This window comes from Cynoglossus semilaevis, chromosome 18 (assembly GCF_000523025.1).
Source record: "Cynoglossus semilaevis isolate Cse_v1.0 chromosome 18, Cse_v1.0, whole genome shotgun sequence".
Classification (NCBI taxonomy): Eukaryota; Metazoa; Chordata; class Actinopteri; order Pleuronectiformes; family Cynoglossidae; genus Cynoglossus; species Cynoglossus semilaevis.
In genome coordinates, this window is record NC_024324.1 from 1,262,304 (window position 1) to 1,278,763 (window position 16,460).

The 16,460-nt window shown below is 42.4% G+C and overlaps 2 protein-coding genes and 1 long non-coding RNA gene across 4 annotated transcripts in view; all 3 read right to left on the bottom strand.

Annotated features, from left to right (window-relative positions):
* LOC103393871 (uncharacterized) overlaps positions 1-1,022 on the bottom strand; it is a 3,007-nt gene extending 1,985 nt beyond the window's left edge. Inside the window, exons 1-2 of the long non-coding RNA XR_523054.3 lie at positions 942-1,022; positions 610-807 (exon numbers count right to left, since the gene is read on the bottom strand). This is a non-coding gene — a long non-coding RNA (uncharacterized LOC103393871). The remainder of the gene's footprint in view (positions 1-609; positions 808-941) is intronic.
* Positions 1,023-2,226: 1,204 nt separating this feature from the next.
* On the bottom strand, positions 2,227-11,065 carry LOC103393872 (glycogen synthase kinase-3 beta-like). Of its 2 annotated transcripts, XM_008330985.3 has the most exons (11): positions 10,225-11,065; positions 7,710-7,795; positions 7,389-7,490; positions 7,158-7,241; positions 6,656-6,766; positions 6,218-6,348; positions 5,923-6,127; positions 5,747-5,842; positions 4,278-4,464; positions 3,711-3,788; positions 2,227-3,413 (listed from the first exon to the last, which is right to left on the bottom strand). In XM_008330985.3, the coding sequence occupies exons 1-11, from the start codon at positions 10,409-10,411 to the stop codon at positions 3,352-3,354; spliced, it is 1,329 nt and encodes a 442-aa protein (XP_008329207.1). In that variant the 5' UTR covers positions 10,412-11,065; the 3' UTR covers positions 2,227-3,351. The 2 variants fall into 2 exon arrangements, with proteins under 2 accessions (XP_008329207.1, XP_016896603.1); XM_017041114.2 differs by lacking the exon at positions 3,711-3,788.
* Positions 11,066-13,194: 2,129 nt separating this feature from the next.
* cica (capicua transcriptional repressor a) overlaps positions 13,195-16,460 on the bottom strand; it is a 31,155-nt gene continuing 27,889 nt past the window's right edge. The window contains exons 20-23 of the mRNA XM_017041166.2: positions 16,112-16,263; positions 15,865-15,999; positions 15,654-15,779; positions 13,195-14,906 (exon numbers count right to left, since the gene is read on the bottom strand). Coding sequence (XP_016896655.1) covers positions 14,638-14,906; positions 15,654-15,779; positions 15,865-15,999; positions 16,112-16,263 — 682 coding nt within the window. The 3' untranslated portion in view covers positions 13,195-14,637. The remainder of the gene's footprint in view (positions 14,907-15,653; positions 15,780-15,864; positions 16,000-16,111; positions 16,264-16,460) is intronic.

A 16,460-nucleotide genomic window follows, 5' to 3' on the forward strand; every position in this document is an offset into this window, starting at 1 on the left:
CAGAGGAGGGACAGTGGATACATTGGTAGAAGAATGTTAGAGATGGAGCTACCAGGTAGGAGAAAGAGAGGAAGGTCAAAGAGGAGACATGGATGCAGTGAGGGAGGACATGCAGATAGTTGGAGTCAGAGTAGGAAATGCAGAGAACAGGGAGAGATAGAAAACAATGATTCACTGTGGCAACCCCAGGAAAAAAGCCCAAAGAAAAAGAAGAATACATTTTATGGCCATCATATGTTATTTGGTCAAATTCTGAAATTCTAAAAAAGGGATAATTTTGTTTTTGTTTTTTTAAAGAAACAAATTATACCTTTTTGTTATTATTAACAGATGGTCAGTCATTAAAGTTTACTCATAAAAAAGTGACACAAAAAGTTCAGAGGTTTGGTCAAAATCTGACAATTTATTAATTTTGTGTAGCCACAGCAGGAAATACAAAACTGTATACGTAACATATGTTGGTCATTTTAACTGGTGTGTACATATAATATAGAATTCAGAGTGAACCCTTCAGTGACAGAGACAAGTTTTACTCACAAGGTGGAGAAGGTTTGAGTTTGGAATAAGTGGAGGATAAAAATAAAACATCTCTTTCTGTCTTGATCTCACCTTTCTTCACTCTTCTGTACACCAAGAAACCAACGACAGCCAGGACCATGAAGATGATGAAGATGATGGAGATGATGATGGAGAAGAATCTGCTGTAAAGGTGAGCTGCAGATCTACTGCAGTCAATCTGATGAGTCTCTTCTCTGGATCCAGTCTGGTCACCAGGTCTTTGTGAAGCTCCGGGTCAAGTGAATCTGTCTAAAGGAAATATTACACAAATATACAGTGAACACGTTTTGCTAACTAAGTGTGATGCAAAAATTAAAAACAGACAAATAGGCCTGAGGAGAAAGATAAGAGTAAAACAAGTGATGCTGAAGACAAAAACTGACCATCAAAGTGTACAACATTGGTTCCCTGTGGTCCAGTGGCAAAAAGGGAATTCTGCCGAAAAGAAAGACGAGAATTAACTGAAATAGTGAAAAAGAACTTTTTTACAGTAAAAAATAAACCTTTTTACGATTAATTATGCTGTTATGAAATAAATTATTTAAATAATTAATTTTAAACTATACGGGTAGTGAATTTTTGTTACCTGGAAGTTTGCCCCACTCCTCGCTCGCAGTGGCCGCAGTGCATCTTGGGAGCCCGTTATAAGACCTCCAAAGCACCGCCCCCCGCTGAACCGGATGTGACGTGTACAACACGTAAATCAATGATCGGAGTTTTCTGTGGAGTTAACGTTACTACTTGCCATGCGCCGGCCGAAAGTTATGTTTAAGTTAAAAAAAACAAAACAAAATAAATACTGTAGACACAGCTTTGTCTGCAGATGTTTAAATATTAAAAGACGCCATGTCTGCAGTTTAATGTTGTCAGGAATGAGTTTCTGGATTTCTTCAGTTAAATTCCAAAAACAAAGAACATTTTTTCAGGAGTGGTTAACAATTTACTGACCAGTCTAACAACTTGTTCTGTTGGTTGTTTTTTTTTTTTTAGATCCTAAAAACGGCGTCAAAACCAAACTTATTACAACATTTGTACATGAACAACGTTTTTTATACTAGAAACAGGAGTTTAAACAAACAGAACACTAAAGGTTCTTACACTGTGGTACATTTATAGAGGACACGTAGACAGCTAAAGTACAAACACTCAAAGCAGATGTTAAAAACTTTTACCTATATTATTTCCTTAAAATAGGTTTGGCAATGATGTAAAGAGACAGGAAGTGGGAAAAAAAGACAGTAAAAAGAACAATTTAGAAACATAGAAATGAAGAGCACATGGGAAGGAAAGCAAAGTAGAAAACAGCACTGGGACTTTGGTCAAATGTAAAAGTTTCAGCTCCTCATTCTTCAGACACCACAGCAGATCATTGACCTGCATCTAAGAACACAGTAGAAGAAGAGTTAGAGACAAACAGCTGCTTCCTCTGAAGGAGTCACAGTCATCAACGTTTACTGTTTCTGTGACTTTGAGCAGGTAAAATTCACACACATTTCTTTTCTTCAGTGACGTGATGGGAGAGGATCTTTGTGAAACTCCGGTCCTATTTAAAATGACAGGCAGTCTATGTGTGTGTGTGTGTGTGTGTGTTTATTGCAGAATCATCTAAAAACACCTCACTGAACAACAACACACTGATTTGATCGAAGGAGAAAAAAACCAGCTGTGCTTGGTCGACACCAACACTTGAGTCAGTTTTTATTCAGAATTCACCACTGACACTGACGGCTCTAAATACATCAAGAAAAGTTCTGGACATTTTTCTTGCAACGGTTCAAAACTACTTCCCTCCTGATTTGTGAATGGAATTATAAATAAAATCACTGTTTCAAGGAAAAGGAGATGGAACTGTAGGAACAGAACAAGGGTCGGAACATTTAGCTTAAAAATAACAACAATAATAATAATAATAATAATAATAATAATAATAATAATAATGCAGCCACAGAACATCGAATACAAGGGTTGACCTCCAACCAAACACTGCTGAACGTTTCCTCTCCACACCAGCTGTGGGCGCTGTCTACACCTCGACACCAGGCTGGTGTTTTCATACATTCATCAACATCTTCTGAATAAAGTGGCTGCAGATTTATGGATTTTTTTTCTTTTTTTTTGTAAGAGTTTGTGAATCACTGTCTCTGTTCTGCTGAAATAAAAACCTTTGTTTCCACCCGGTGACCTCCTGTCCAGGTGAATGCTGTTCTCAGGGGTCAGGCAGTGGTTAGTCCTCACTATTAACAACTTTAAAAAAAAAAAAACAAAAAACAAACAAACAAAAAAAAAAAAACAACACATGTGGATACATAAAAATGGGAAAGAACAAAAAACACATGTACGTGAGGAAGTCTCTAGGAATAAAATGTACTTTAAAATAAATAAGACAAATATAAAGAAAAGGAAGAGAAACAATTAAAATGTTTTGTTTTGTTTTTTTAAAAAGAAAGGTCTGATAACAGAGGACCAGCCCCCACTATTGAACCTTCTACACAAACCACCTGAGCAGCTGAATGAGGGTGTGTGTGTGTGTGTGTGTGTGTGTGTGTGTGTAACAATCTCCTGCTGTAGTTTCAACTCTGCAGCCAAAGAAACTAAGAGTTGACTTCAGTGTATTTACTGTAAAAAACTGGCCTAAAAGAAAGGAGAGCAAGCAGCACAGAGGAAAGCTGTACACACATGTGTGTGTGTGTGTGTGTGTGTGTGTGTGTTTGGGTGAGACAGGGAGGCAAAGGGGAAGCCAACAGACAGACAGAGAGAGAGAGAGAGAGAGAGAGAGACAGGTGAGACTTTGCTTCAGATGCTGTTCAAAGATCCCGGCACTGAACTGTGTTGAGATGAATCTGAACCGGTGACATCTGGTGGAGGAAAAATAGAAGACAGTTTTAAAATCCACAACAGATAATGATGGAAACCAAATTCAACATGAAAAAAAAAAATCCAAATGTTATTCTGTTAAGACAACACGACTGTATCCTACAGCGATGGACATTCAGTGACGTGAGCTTCTACTTTGCATCTCAAACTTCATAGTCACACTTTTGTCTTGGCTGTACTCTGCCTCTTTGTGCACTGCTCTTGATTGATGTGATTGATTTTTCTGTTCCCATAAATAAAAGGGTTAAGGGAATAAAATAATAATTAGTGTTTTCTACCGTGGGCGGAAGCAGCTGTGTGAGAGCGAGCGTGAGGAGGAATGAGGGTGGAGTTCAGCTGGGGTTGGATTGACAGCTCTGTGGAGGATGGAGAAGAAAAGAAAAGAAAAGAAAAGAAAAAAAAGATTTAAAAAAAAAAAACATTTTAATGAGGAGTCTGAGACTCTGTGTGCGTGTGTGTGTTTCAAACTGACAACTGGTTTTAATCACAGTTAAGGCCCACAGGCTGTAAAGTATTTTCTACTAATCAACTATTTTGATTAACTACATCAACAACTACATCCCCCATAATGCATCTTAACATCAATAATTAATCATATAGAGTTCAGTGTGAAAACCCTGTTTTAAATAATGCAGAGAAAAAAAAATATTGTTAAAATGTTTCATTAAGGATCAATGGCATCATACCTGATCAATACTGTAGCTTAGACTCAGCGCTAATTACTCAGTGATTAATCAGGTTAACTGGGTTAAAGTGACTGCTTTATTAGACATTGAATTTTAATAAATAAACTGACTCAATGTTTGTAAATAATTTGTATATTTAAAAAAAAGCACTCTGCCTACCTGTGGTGCTGAAGTTAAAAAGCATGGGCAGTTCTCGGCCACTGGGCAGTCGTGTGTTGGGCTGACGCAGCTCATCGAAGAAGGCATGTGCACAGGCCTCTAGGGGAGAGAAACGAGAGGCCGGCGTGTACTCCAGCAGCCGAGAGCACAGAGCTATGGCCTCTGGAGGGGTGCGAGGTTTGAACACCTGAGAGAAGAAAAGTCCTTTCAGATTGAGTTCAAAAACAAAAGATGGGATTAACCCAACGCTTCACTTATACATCAACGGATTAATACAATCAGTACCAGGACTGTTGTAGCTAACGGTAGCTCTGGTGTCTGGACCAGGACTGTTGTAGCCAACGTTAGCTCTGGGGTCTGTAGCAGGACGGTTGTAGCTAACGTTATCTCTGGTGTCTGTACCCGGACTGTTGTAGCTACTGTTAGCTCTGGTGTCTGGACCAGGACTGTTGTACCTAACGTTACGTTTGGTGTCTGTACCAGTACTGTTGTAGCTAACATTAGCTCTGGGGTCTGTAGCAGGGATGTTGTTGCTAACGTTAGCGCTGGTGGCTGTAGCGGGGCTGTTGTAGCGAACGGTAGCTCTGGTGGCTGTACCCGGACTGTTGTAGCTAGCGTTAGCTCTGGTGTGTGTAGCAGGACTGTTGTAGCCAACGTTAGCTCTGGGGTCTGTACCCGGACTGTTGTAGCCAACGTTAGCTCTGGTGTGTGTAGCAGGACTGTTGTAGCAAACGTTAGCTCTGGTCTCTGTACCAGGACTGTTATAGCTAACGTGAGTTCTGGTGTCTGTACCCGGACTGTTGTAGCTAACGTTCGCTCTGGTGGCTGTACCCGGACTGTTGTAGCTAATGTTAGCTCTGGTGTCGGGACCAGGACTGTTGTAGCTAACGTGAGCTCGGGTGTCTGTACCAGGTCTGTTGTAGCTAACGTGAGCTCGGGTGTCTGTACCAGGCCCGTTGTAGTCAACGTTAGCTCTGGGGTCTGTAGCAGGGATGTTGTTGCTAACGTTAGCGCTGGTGGCTGTAGCGGGGCTGTTGTAGCGAACGGTAGCTCTGGTGTCTGGACCAGGACTGTTGTACCTAACGTAAGCTCTGGTGTCTGTACCAGTACTGTTGTAGCTAACGTGAGCTCGGGTGTCTGTACCAGGCCCGTTGTAGTCAACGTTAGCTCTGGTCTCTGTACCAGGACTGTTATAGCTAACGTTAGCTCGGGTGTCTGTACCAGGCCCGTTGTAGTCAACGTTAGCTCTGGGGTCTGTACCCGGACTGTTGTAGCCAACGTTAGCTCTGGGGTCTGTACCCGGACTGTTGTAGCCAACGTTAGCTCTGGGGTCTGTACCCGGACTGTTGTAGCCAACGTTAGCTCTGGGGTCTGTACCCGGACTGTTGTAGCCAACGTTAGCTCTGGGGTCTGTAGCAGGACTGGTGTAGCTAATGTTAGCTCTGGTGTCGTGTCTGTTGTGGACTCACCTTGGTCCAGGGGTGAGCTTTGATCTGAGGGAACTTGAACTCTGTGTAGTTTGGATTCATTTCTCTGATCTGTTCCCTGGTTGGTGTTCCCAGCACCTGATGAGAGACAACAGTAAGAGTGTGGTGATCACACACAGATCACACAAGGCTGCTGCTGCAGTAACACACACACACACCTTGATGATCTCCACCAGCTGGTCCACCCCACTGTCTCCAGGAAAAATGGGTTGTCCGAGCAGCAGCTCGGCCAGAACACAGCCTGCTGACCAGATGTCGATGTTCGCCGTGTAGTCCGTGGCACCAAAGATTAACTCCGGGGCCCGGTAATACCGGGAGCAGATATACGACACATTGGGTTCACCACGGATCAGCTGCTTGGCGCTGGAAGAACCACAAATATTCAAGTCCAGCCTTTTGGTTTGATATTTAATTTTTTTAATTCTGTCATGGCTCTGAATCCCAACAACTCACCTGCCAAAGTCACACAGTTTGAGGACGGCAGTCTCTGGGTCAACAAGAAGGTTTTGGGGTTTGATGTCTCTGTGACAAACACCCTGGGAATGGATATAAGCCAGACTGCGAAACAACTGGTACATGTACACCTGCAGGGGGCAGAATACAAATGTCATCTGTAGAAAAGTGAAAAAAGCCCGTGGGTCTATGACTCTATCACCGTACAGTTACTGAGTTTAAACCAAAACAAAAACAGGTGTGAAGTTGAGAACAGCTATTTTCAGATATCAGTTTTAATCTCCAGATTAAAAAGATAATCCAGAGACAGAAATGATGAGGCCAAAACCCTGACAAAGTCCATTTTCTAAACAACGTGCCATTTACACACAGATAAATAATTTAAAACAGAACCAAAAAAAAAACCCCACAGTGAACCTGTCGTCAGTGTGAACTCACCTTGACATAAATAATGGGAATGATGCTCTTGGCCTTGTTAAAATGCCTGGCCACCCTGTAGACCGTCTCTGGGACATAGTCCAGCACCAGGTTGAGGTACACTTCATCTTTCTGGACCGTGTTGAACAGAAGAGGGAGACAAAAACACACACATCATCCGACAGCCTCACAAACACAAACCCACATGAATGAAAAACTGTAACTGTTTCCTGTAACTTCACTTCTGCAGAGTAAAAGTTTCTATTTTTATCACACCAAGAAATTGATTTTTTTGGGCTGACAGTACAGTATATCTATTTACAGCCTGTATGAATAATGTACACACTCAGCTGCCCTGGATATGAGTCATTTTATCTCTCATATACATTTCCCCTTTTTGACCTGCTTACAGTAAAACTGACATCAGAGCAAATACGGAACAATAACAATATGTAATACTGTATATTTGGTTCAACAGTCAGATTGACGTGTGTATTTTTAAGAGGCTAAAAGTCCGACCTACCTTCTCTCCACTGGAGTAGAAGAAGTATCGTAGCCTGACGATGTTGCTGTGGTCCAACTTCCTCATAATCTGCAGTTCTCTGTTCTACAGACAGGGGGAAAAAAACAAATACTGAACAAAGACATCAACTCAGAATGTATCCACAATCTTTATTCTTAAATTAAATCAAATCATTTTCATATCTATTTCACCCATACATGGCCTTGGTCTAGGTCTACTGTACACCTTTACCTTGAACCTCTTGTCCTGCAGAACCTTCTTGATGGCCACCATCTCCTGGGTGTCTGTGAGTCGAGCTTGGTAAACGACACCAAACGACCCATTACCAATGACCTGTAGTGGGGGGAAAGGTGGGGGGGTTAGGGTTTAAAGGTGGAGGAAACTTTTTATCAGGTAATATAGTCACACAGAAAGGAGGCCATAAAATCTGCCTGGTGATAAATAAGGCCGAGCTGTGCTGGTGGATCCACACCTACAGTATATCTGCCCCTGACTCGAGGTAAATACAGAAGTTCTTCACACCTTGACTTCAGATTCTTCTGTTCTGCTCACCTTGATATCAGTGTAGGAGACTTCCTGTGGACGGTCTGGTCCCTGACCCGGAGTGGCCACGACCGTCGTAACTTTCCCACTGTCTCCTAAAAAAAAAAAGGCAGGGAAAAGTTTCATGGTTAAAAAAAAAAAATTTCCATCAGTGAATTCTGGAGGATGACCTTTGACATCAGGTCTCAACCTGCTTCTTTGTCTGGTCTAAGGGCAGAAATACACTTCCTTTAAATGTTCTGTTGGGCTTCAGTTTGAACAGGTTTCAATTCAAGTTTGGTAAGAAATGGAAAAAAGGAAAGTGTTTGCTCTGATTTGTTCAATAAAAACCTGATCAAAGGGCACACAGCTCAACTCTGAAGAGAGATAAGATTTGGTGATGAAACCAAAACCGTGTGTGTGATGATGTTATCGCTAAATATTTAAGCTAAAAATACACTCTGTATAATAAGCAAAACTACTTCCACTTTCAGTTCAGTTCATGCTCAGGACAAACTCCAAACACCTGAGTCCACGCAGCTCACACTTCTGACTCTGACCGACCTTCTTACTCTTTCTCTTCCTCTGCTCAGACTCACAAACACTAAAGTCACATTGCACCTTTTTCTCCACCATATCCCAGTCTAAATAGGTCAACGCAGCCTCCTGAAATAGCCCGTGCTTCTCCCAAACCTGAGAGAGTCTCCATCCATCATCCAAATGAGGATCAGTGACAGTCAAAGGCGACATCCGAGCCTGAAGGCCCCTCTGCCTGTGGGTGTAGCTGTCTCACTGCTGCTGCTGCTGCTGCTGCTGCTGAGGTAGTCCACGAACACATGGGTCTCTCTGCTCTGAACTGCTCATGACCCATCACTCACACTCAGAATTAAAGTCACACGGCGCCGTCCGCTAATGGACCATCTAAAAAGAAACAGTGTTGCAGACTGGACTATATCTGTAAGTAGTCATGTGACTCAATATATATATATATATATATTTTTTTTTACCAGGATACACATACAATTTTTAAAACAATTCCAATATACCGTCATACGTATCGTATCGCCTGATTCTTGCCAATACAATACTAAATACTATACTACATATATTTGAGGTACAAGCCTGCCCCGTTCTGGAGCTGTGGCAGTGATAACCTGCATCACCGAGAGCCACTGCCACCTACTGTACATTAAGGAAACTGAAAAACCAACATGCAGTGAAGTTTACTTTTTTCCACAGAATTTTACTAACAACAGGGAACAATTTTATGGAACAGAATGAACCGTTATCATCACGGCTGCTTCAAGTGTATTTGTTGTTGCCATTTTCACATCCTGTTTGGTGTGTTTTCAACCACAGATCCACATAAGTGGCGTTGGTGTCACGATCAAAGTAGTTATGTTTACCAAACTTGGGCTGATGCTCTGAGCAAACAAAAGGCTAAAGGTCTAAAACCTGGGCCTAAAAGAGCTCATCCTCCAGAGAATGGACTATTTGGACCCAAAAGTCGCAGTAATTCTACTGGGTACATATTGTTCACTGTGACTTTCCTGATAATATAAGAGTTTGGTCCTTAAACAAAAAACTCATGGGACATGAATTAAAAACATTAAGGTCTTAAATCTCTGAATCTTAGAAAATATTAACATGGCTGTGATTTAAAAAAAACATTATCTTTGACGATCACACGGCTTTTTAATACTTGTTTTGCAAAAAAAAAAAACATTATCTTTGACGGTCACACGGCTTTTTAATACTTGTTTTGCAAACAGTTGTCTAGTTCATATTGCCAGTACATGCCTACAGTAGGTCTACAGTAGGTCTACAGAGGACCACAGCTGAGACTTACTGCTGCGAGAACCTAAGGGTGACAGCTGTGTGTGATGAAAGACTTTAGTCAACACTTATTTTTTTGTACACATCTCTCGGCCATGTCAACATAAAGAACATTATTTACATCCTCCAATTGTCGGACACCTGCTGCTGAGCCTCTGCCCCACAGGTGACCTTGGTGACAAGGCAACTTTCCCAGCATGAACCCTCTTCAGGACAACTGTACAGACAGGTCAACACACAAGCCTGATTCCGAACAATTATACCAAAAAACACTGCATCGGAGTTAATACTTAAGTTTATGTATTTCATGACAACAGGACGTCCGTCAACAACAACCATATCATATGAGAGTCCACACTGGAATTAGATTGTAATTTTCTTTTTTTTAGGCGAAATTGATTAGGATTGTAACTTAGGTCTCGGGATATCAAAACATGAAAGACAGTATATATAAGAATATGAGATAAAAAGCTCTTTCCATTCCACGGTTAACTGCTCGCGATCAAAACAAGTGGCCGACATTAGCAGGCGAGCCAGTTAGCTCGTTAGCTAAGCTTCAGCGCGGATAACAAACAGGTTCACTTCAGGGTTTTATTTATTATTATTTTTAGATGAATACATAAATTAACCACGCCTGCTTAAAGCAAAGCGGGCTCATTCTATAAATAACCAGAATGACTGCGTGCAATGAAATGTGGTAAAAGCTTACTGGCTAGCTTTAGGTTCGAACATCCCGAAGAGCTTGTGCCGGAGGCCTGCGGGACCCCGGACTTTCCTGTGCTGCTCCCCACGGCAGCGGCTGATCCGACGGGCGCAGTGGCAGCGGCGGCTCCGGCACCTGGAACACCTGGCGGCTCAGCAAACGAGCTGGTCCTGGGCCGCCCGCTGCCGCTCATATCTCTGTGCAGGGCTCAGGGTTGTGTTTTTTTTACTTTGTCAACCCAGCGACTATTATTTTTTGATATTTAAAATTGAGCGACTAATGACGAGAAGCACAGTAATACACCGCTCCGGTTGCCGCCGGCTGTCTGGAGCAGAGAACTGTTGCTAGACACCTAGAAACGGAGCGTTCGCGAAGACATCTGGGAAATGTAGTTCAATATGGTTAAAGCACAGATTTGCTCAACTGCCATTTACAATTAAAAACAACTACAGTTTAAAGTATACAGTAACATTGTCTAAATTACACCACCTTATGGTGGGCGGGAAGACCGTTTTGCGCTTTAAATGAACGCTATAAGACCGGTAGCTAACGAGAACCAAAACAAAAATGTACATAAATACATTACACCACATGATAACTTGAACATGGAGAAAAATAGTTGCACACCAGTCAAAATATTATATAATAATAACTGGTTGTAAGTCAAATAAAAGTTGTTCCTGAAGCTGGTTAAATTTGACAATTTTTTTGAAGTCTGTTTTGGCACCATGAAAAAATTATTTTAAAGAAAAATCAATTTTTAAGCAACACTGAACATTTTTGCTGTGAATCTAGCAGGTGACAGCAGCGGTTTGGCCAAAGCTAAAGCATATTATTATAGTTTTAGCATTAGCTTACATACAAAAAACCCCAACAACTTTTATATTCAAAAGAAATAAATAACACAACAATGTAATAATAAACAAACAAAATCAAGACACCAGGAACAACTCGTGAGCCAATCGACATCAGACATTGTGTTAGATCTTTAATATCTTCAATATTTAGTCTTTTTTTTGTTGTTGTTGATGTTGTTTAGAAATATTGCACATGGTCAACATGCCTGCTTCTCAGATAACACTCACTGCGCTCATTCTATAGTTTCCTTCTCCAATGTAAGGACAGTTTATTCTTAAGCACAATCATACAGTGTACAGGCATACATACATACATACATACATATGTGTGTGTGTGTGTGTATATGCAGGTATGTCTGTGTGGGTGTGTGCACGGGTGCATGTGATTGCACATGCATGCAGATAGAGGGCACTTCAAAGCCCTGAACACAGAAATGTGGACTGATAGTCTTACATTACCTGCATTTACATGACCTATATAACAAACTTGTTATATATCCTGAATATAAAGAATATATATATATATATATATAGTACTGTACTGTAAAACCTAAGGCCAGCTTTAGACATCTTGTTTTGGTGCAAAACTACTGTTTAACTCAACAAACTAGAGAACATTACTTCTCTCTTTTAATTCCTAATGAACAAGCAACTATTTAAAACAAAAACAAAAAAGATTTTACCAGAACACGTCCAGTAAAAAAAGTGTAAGAAAAAGTGAAAGGTATTAGGAAATAGACTGTTTTATAAACAGATATTACTACAGTACTAAGTAGGTTAATTAGTAGTTGGCCAAAAAAAATCTAACAAGGAGTTTTCCTCCTTTGAGACATCCACTCTCTGAGATCTGCGCTCCTGAGAATACACAGAAATGAATGTTAAAAAAAAACAACTAATGTTGGCCCAAGACCTTTGTGTACAGCACTGTACGCCCTGTGTGTGTGTGTGTATGTGTGTATGTGTGTATATACGTATACATATATATATACTAGAAATAGTCCTGAATCTGGTGGGTTTGATAACAGTCGAAATGACGTTAAAACTAGTCTATAGACTACAAAAATACTGTCTCTACGGTAAAATATAGAGTGAAAAATATACTATTGTTAATGTCGCTGCTGCGTTTGAAAAGAAAAGAAAACAAGGTGGGTCGTGTGTGTGTTTCTGTTTTTAAAAACAAACTACCTGCATGTGCCAAAACATACACACACACCCAAACACAGACCTAAATGCACACATACATATATATATATATAGAAATACCGGCATTTATATATGTATATTTATATATATTTTGTCACACATCCGACTGTGTACAGAGAAGTAAAAGAGACACCCATCATTTTAAATGATCATAACAATAATAATCACGACTGCCCTCACTCTTCACCCGGAAAGCAAAGAGTCAAAAAAGTGCTATTCAAAAGTTGTCTCTGACTTTTAGTAAGTTATTTTCTCTAACTCTTCAACAATAGCCATTACTGTGTTGTTTTTTTAATCAAGATTTTTTTTTTGTTTGTTTTATTTAATAGTATGACAAGAGTCCATTCCTCTGACTGACTGACTGACTGGATTTTTTTTTTTTAAGATCTATGGCACAGAGCCTTAACCCCACCCACCCAGACCCTCCTCTAAAAAACTGAAGAAGAAAAAAAAAACCCCACCCATCTCCAAAAGAATAAAAATAAAATGTCCTATTGCACCATTTGATGGGAAAGGATAAAGTGTCGAGAAGAGAGAGGGGGGAGGGAGGGAGGGCTTCAGAGAGAGAATGCCCTCCAGGGCTGGTCTAGGATCTGCTTTCCCTGAACTGAACCCTAACCAGAACCATCCTGAGCTACATAACGCCTGACCCGGGACCAGTGCTTAAGGGCACTTTCTAACAACACGCGGTAGGAAAAATGGGGGGAGAAGCAGAGGGGACAAAAAGGGGGGAGGGGGAAGGGAAAACATTTTTGTTATAACACACAGAACAAAGATATTATTTTTTTTTTCTACTAAAACAATCTCTAAAAACAATACTTTCCTGATTTAACTTACGGCGGTTCCCCCAGAACAAACGTTGTGGGGGGGGCCGCACAAATTGTGCAAACACCTGATTTCAACTTTTTTTTTTTCCTTTTTTTCTTTTTCTTTTTCTTTTTTTTTTTTTACAAAACGACAAATGTTCCTGACCCCTGCCGACTCTCTCACACACACAGGTACGATTAAAGTGAGGGAGGGGGGCGGTGGGGGGGTTTGTCCAGAGTTGTTGATTTTTTTTTTCTTACGCTGGAGAAGAAACACAATAAGAGCCACGAGAGAAGAAAATAAAAACAGGCCACGGTTTAAAAAAAACAAAAAAAAAAACGGCTTATTTCCACTGCGACGATGAACGAGAGAAAGCGGCGTCAGATTTTCCCGCTTGGGCGAATCGGAACAAAACAGTTTGGGTGAAATTTTTTTCCGAAACATTTTTTTGGAATCTCCCGTTTCTTCTTCATCTCCTCCCAGTTCCTTCTCTGTGCTCTGGAGTCTGGAGCCTGACCAGCGTCGCTGGACTGAACCTGGATTCTTCGGAAACCAACAGTCTTTTGAAATAATCTCTTTGCGCTGCCCGTTCACACAGGGTTCTCTATTTGGGGGGCGGGGACTGAATGGTCTCCATTTCCGAGCGGATTTTTTACAGACAACGACCAATCAGCTTCCACCGCCCAGGACTGGAGTCTGTTTAAAATGGCAATAAGTGAAGGTGCAAAGATTGGTCACATGACATCCTCCTGCCGCGGCCGTCGTCTTCTTGTCGTCTTTTCGACGATGGTAGCGAAGGGATTTCACGCTGATTTCTTTTTTTTTTTTCAGTTTCTCTTCTCACTACAATCAGTATAAAGTGTGCAGGCCGATGGCTTGGTCAGACCGGTGTGGACTGTGTGTGTGTGTGTGTGTGTGGGTGTGTGTGTTAGCGTGACCCTGCACAGGTGTAAGCGCGCTCGTGTGTGTGTGTATGTGTGTGTGTGTGTGTGCTGTCTGTCTTGGTCCATCGAGGGGCTGTGGAAATACCAGTTGGGAGGTCGTCGGGGTCGACTTTCCGGACCCGTCCACGGTGCTGAGGGGAGTGGACGAGGCAGAAAATTTGAGGTCAAGTGAATGGCATCTGAGGGCTGGCTGGAAAAGAGCTGAACTGCATCTGAAACTAGAGACAAAGTGCCTTTGTGTGTGTGTGTGTGTGTGTCGTGGTTCCTGGAGGAGGATCCTCCACAGGGGGTGGGGGGGCGGGGTTTATCCACCAAGAGTAACAGTCTGATTTGGTAAAAGTGTGTGTGTGTGTGTGTGTGTGTCAGAGAGACAGATGGTGTGTACCACAGAGTTTGTGAGTCAAACTACTACAAACTACTGTACAGATGTGCTGTGATCAGAGCTGGGACTGACTCTAGAGCTGGTTCTACACTAAACAGAACATCCTGCAGGAACCACGCACACACTCCTCTCTCTCTCTCTTCTCTCTCTCTCTGAGATTTTTCCTCCCATCCGTCTTTTTTTTTTCTCCTCCTCTTCTTCTTCGTCGTCGTCTTCTCTCTGGTTTTTACAACCCATCGTTTTTCGACTCCTCCGGACTGCGGCTCCTGTCTCCCTGCTGCTCCACCCCTCCCTCCTCCCGGGCAGGGTGACCGAACGAGGAGCCCGGGTGGGAGGAGGTGGCGCTCATCCCGTCGGTGGAACCTCCGGGTTCGAGGGCTCCGGGCGTGGCCGTCTGCATGATCTTCTGACGCACCTCTCTGATCTTCAGCTGCAGACACATTTTGGTGGGAAACGTGTCGGAGTATCGAGCCTGGAAGGCAGCAGTGGCCTGAGCTGCAGAGGCACAGAGGAGAGGAGACGTCGAAGAAAAACATTAGTAACAGTTTGTTTCTATTTTTAACTCATTTCTACCTCGTTGATAAAACTGAACTTTTGAACGATGCGTCGATAATCAGTTAAAAATCGATACAAACGTGACAATTCTCATTGGTTAAAATAAAAAATGAATTGCGCATCTCAAAAAATCACTCGTCATACCATGACACTACATACTGTGGTCCAGTAGGTGGCAGTATGCGCTTGCAATAGGTGAAGAATCTTGAAGTAGAGACGAGATAGTTATTATATTATTTACATATATATATTAACCCTTTACGAACCCTTCAGGAGGCATCGTAAAAACGTAACAAAACTTTCACAAATCTGGTTTATACGTACGTACAGGTTATTTCTTGCAATAACCTGTACGTATATAGTACAAAACGAGTTCTAATTTTTTTTTTTACTATTTATTTAAATATCTTTTTTCTTCTTAGGCTAGAAAAGACTTATTTTATCACAAAAATAAATGAAAAATTTTACATATCGCAAAAACTCGCGATGCAGTGAGGGCGTGACAGCCAAACCACAATACAGCGAGGGACGACTGTACCTCATATCATCTATTGCCACAAGAGGGCAGTGTCTTCTCTAATGACAAACGTTTGCTGATACTGAGCAGAGACTTCTGTAGTCTACATCAGTCTACGTCAGGAGATAAACCTGAACCTTCAGACTGGTGACACCGACTCCGTCTGTTACCTGATGGAAAGAAGCCGTGTTCCTGGAACAGCTGCATGACCAGAGCTCTGCGCTGGTCCAGAGTTCTCCGCAGGGAGGAGTAAGGGACTCGGTCCAGGTCTCCGAGGAGATCTTCTCCCTCTGTGCCTGGGTTAGGAGAAGGACACCAGCATGAACTACAGTGTCTGACCACAGGGCGGAGCACAGACGCCGTATCACTACGCCTGTTTACCTGCTCTGTCGAAGGTGAAGATGTCTCCCTCACACTTGGCGGCGCTCTTGGGCGTGTTGGGCTCCGAGCTGCAGCTGGACAAACGTCGAGTTTTCCTCCTCGGGGAGCTGGGGTCCTCTGCTGTCAGCTCCAGGTCTGGGCACAGGGAGAGAGGGGAGGATAAGGGGGGAGGATGAGGGGGGAGGATGGAAACATCTCCCCCACAACAGAACAGACGAGGAGAGGAGAGGAGAGGAGGGAATCTCACTGGAGGAGTTACGTCTCTTCTTCCGGTAACTTCCCAGGATGGCTCTGGGCGAGGTGGCCAGACTCTGCAGGGTGGGCGACGGGAGAACCTCCTCGGGGTTGAACTCTGGAAGTTCTGCGAATCTCTCCTCGAAGGAAGTTCCCGACAAGACCCTGTGAGAAGATGAAAGACTGTGTGAGTCTGTGGTCCAGGACTGAGGAGGGTCAACTGTCAGGAGACACACTCCTGTCCACTGTCCTCCCTCAGCACCGTCTAAATAAAGAGGACCAGCTCCTCTGCCCGCCCACACACACACACACACACATACACACACACACAGAGACTCTCCAGCAGCATTTATGAATTTATA

What these genes read in the sequence shown, in the direction of transcription:
- LOC103393872 (XM_008330985.3), bottom strand. Translation starts at nt 10,411, where the DNA reads ATGAGCGGCAGCGGGCGGCCCAGGACCAGCTCGTTTGCTGAGCCGCCA. An exon ending in TCTCCTACACTGATATCAAG is followed by an intron (nt 7,491 to 7,709) that starts GTGAGCAGAACA and finishes CCCCCACTACAG; the next exon opens with GTCATTGGTAATGGGTCGTT. An exon ending in TGCAGGACAAGAGGTTCAAG is followed by an intron (nt 7,242 to 7,388) that starts GTAAAGGTGTAC and finishes CCCTGTCTGTAG; the next exon opens with AACAGAGAACTGCAGATTAT.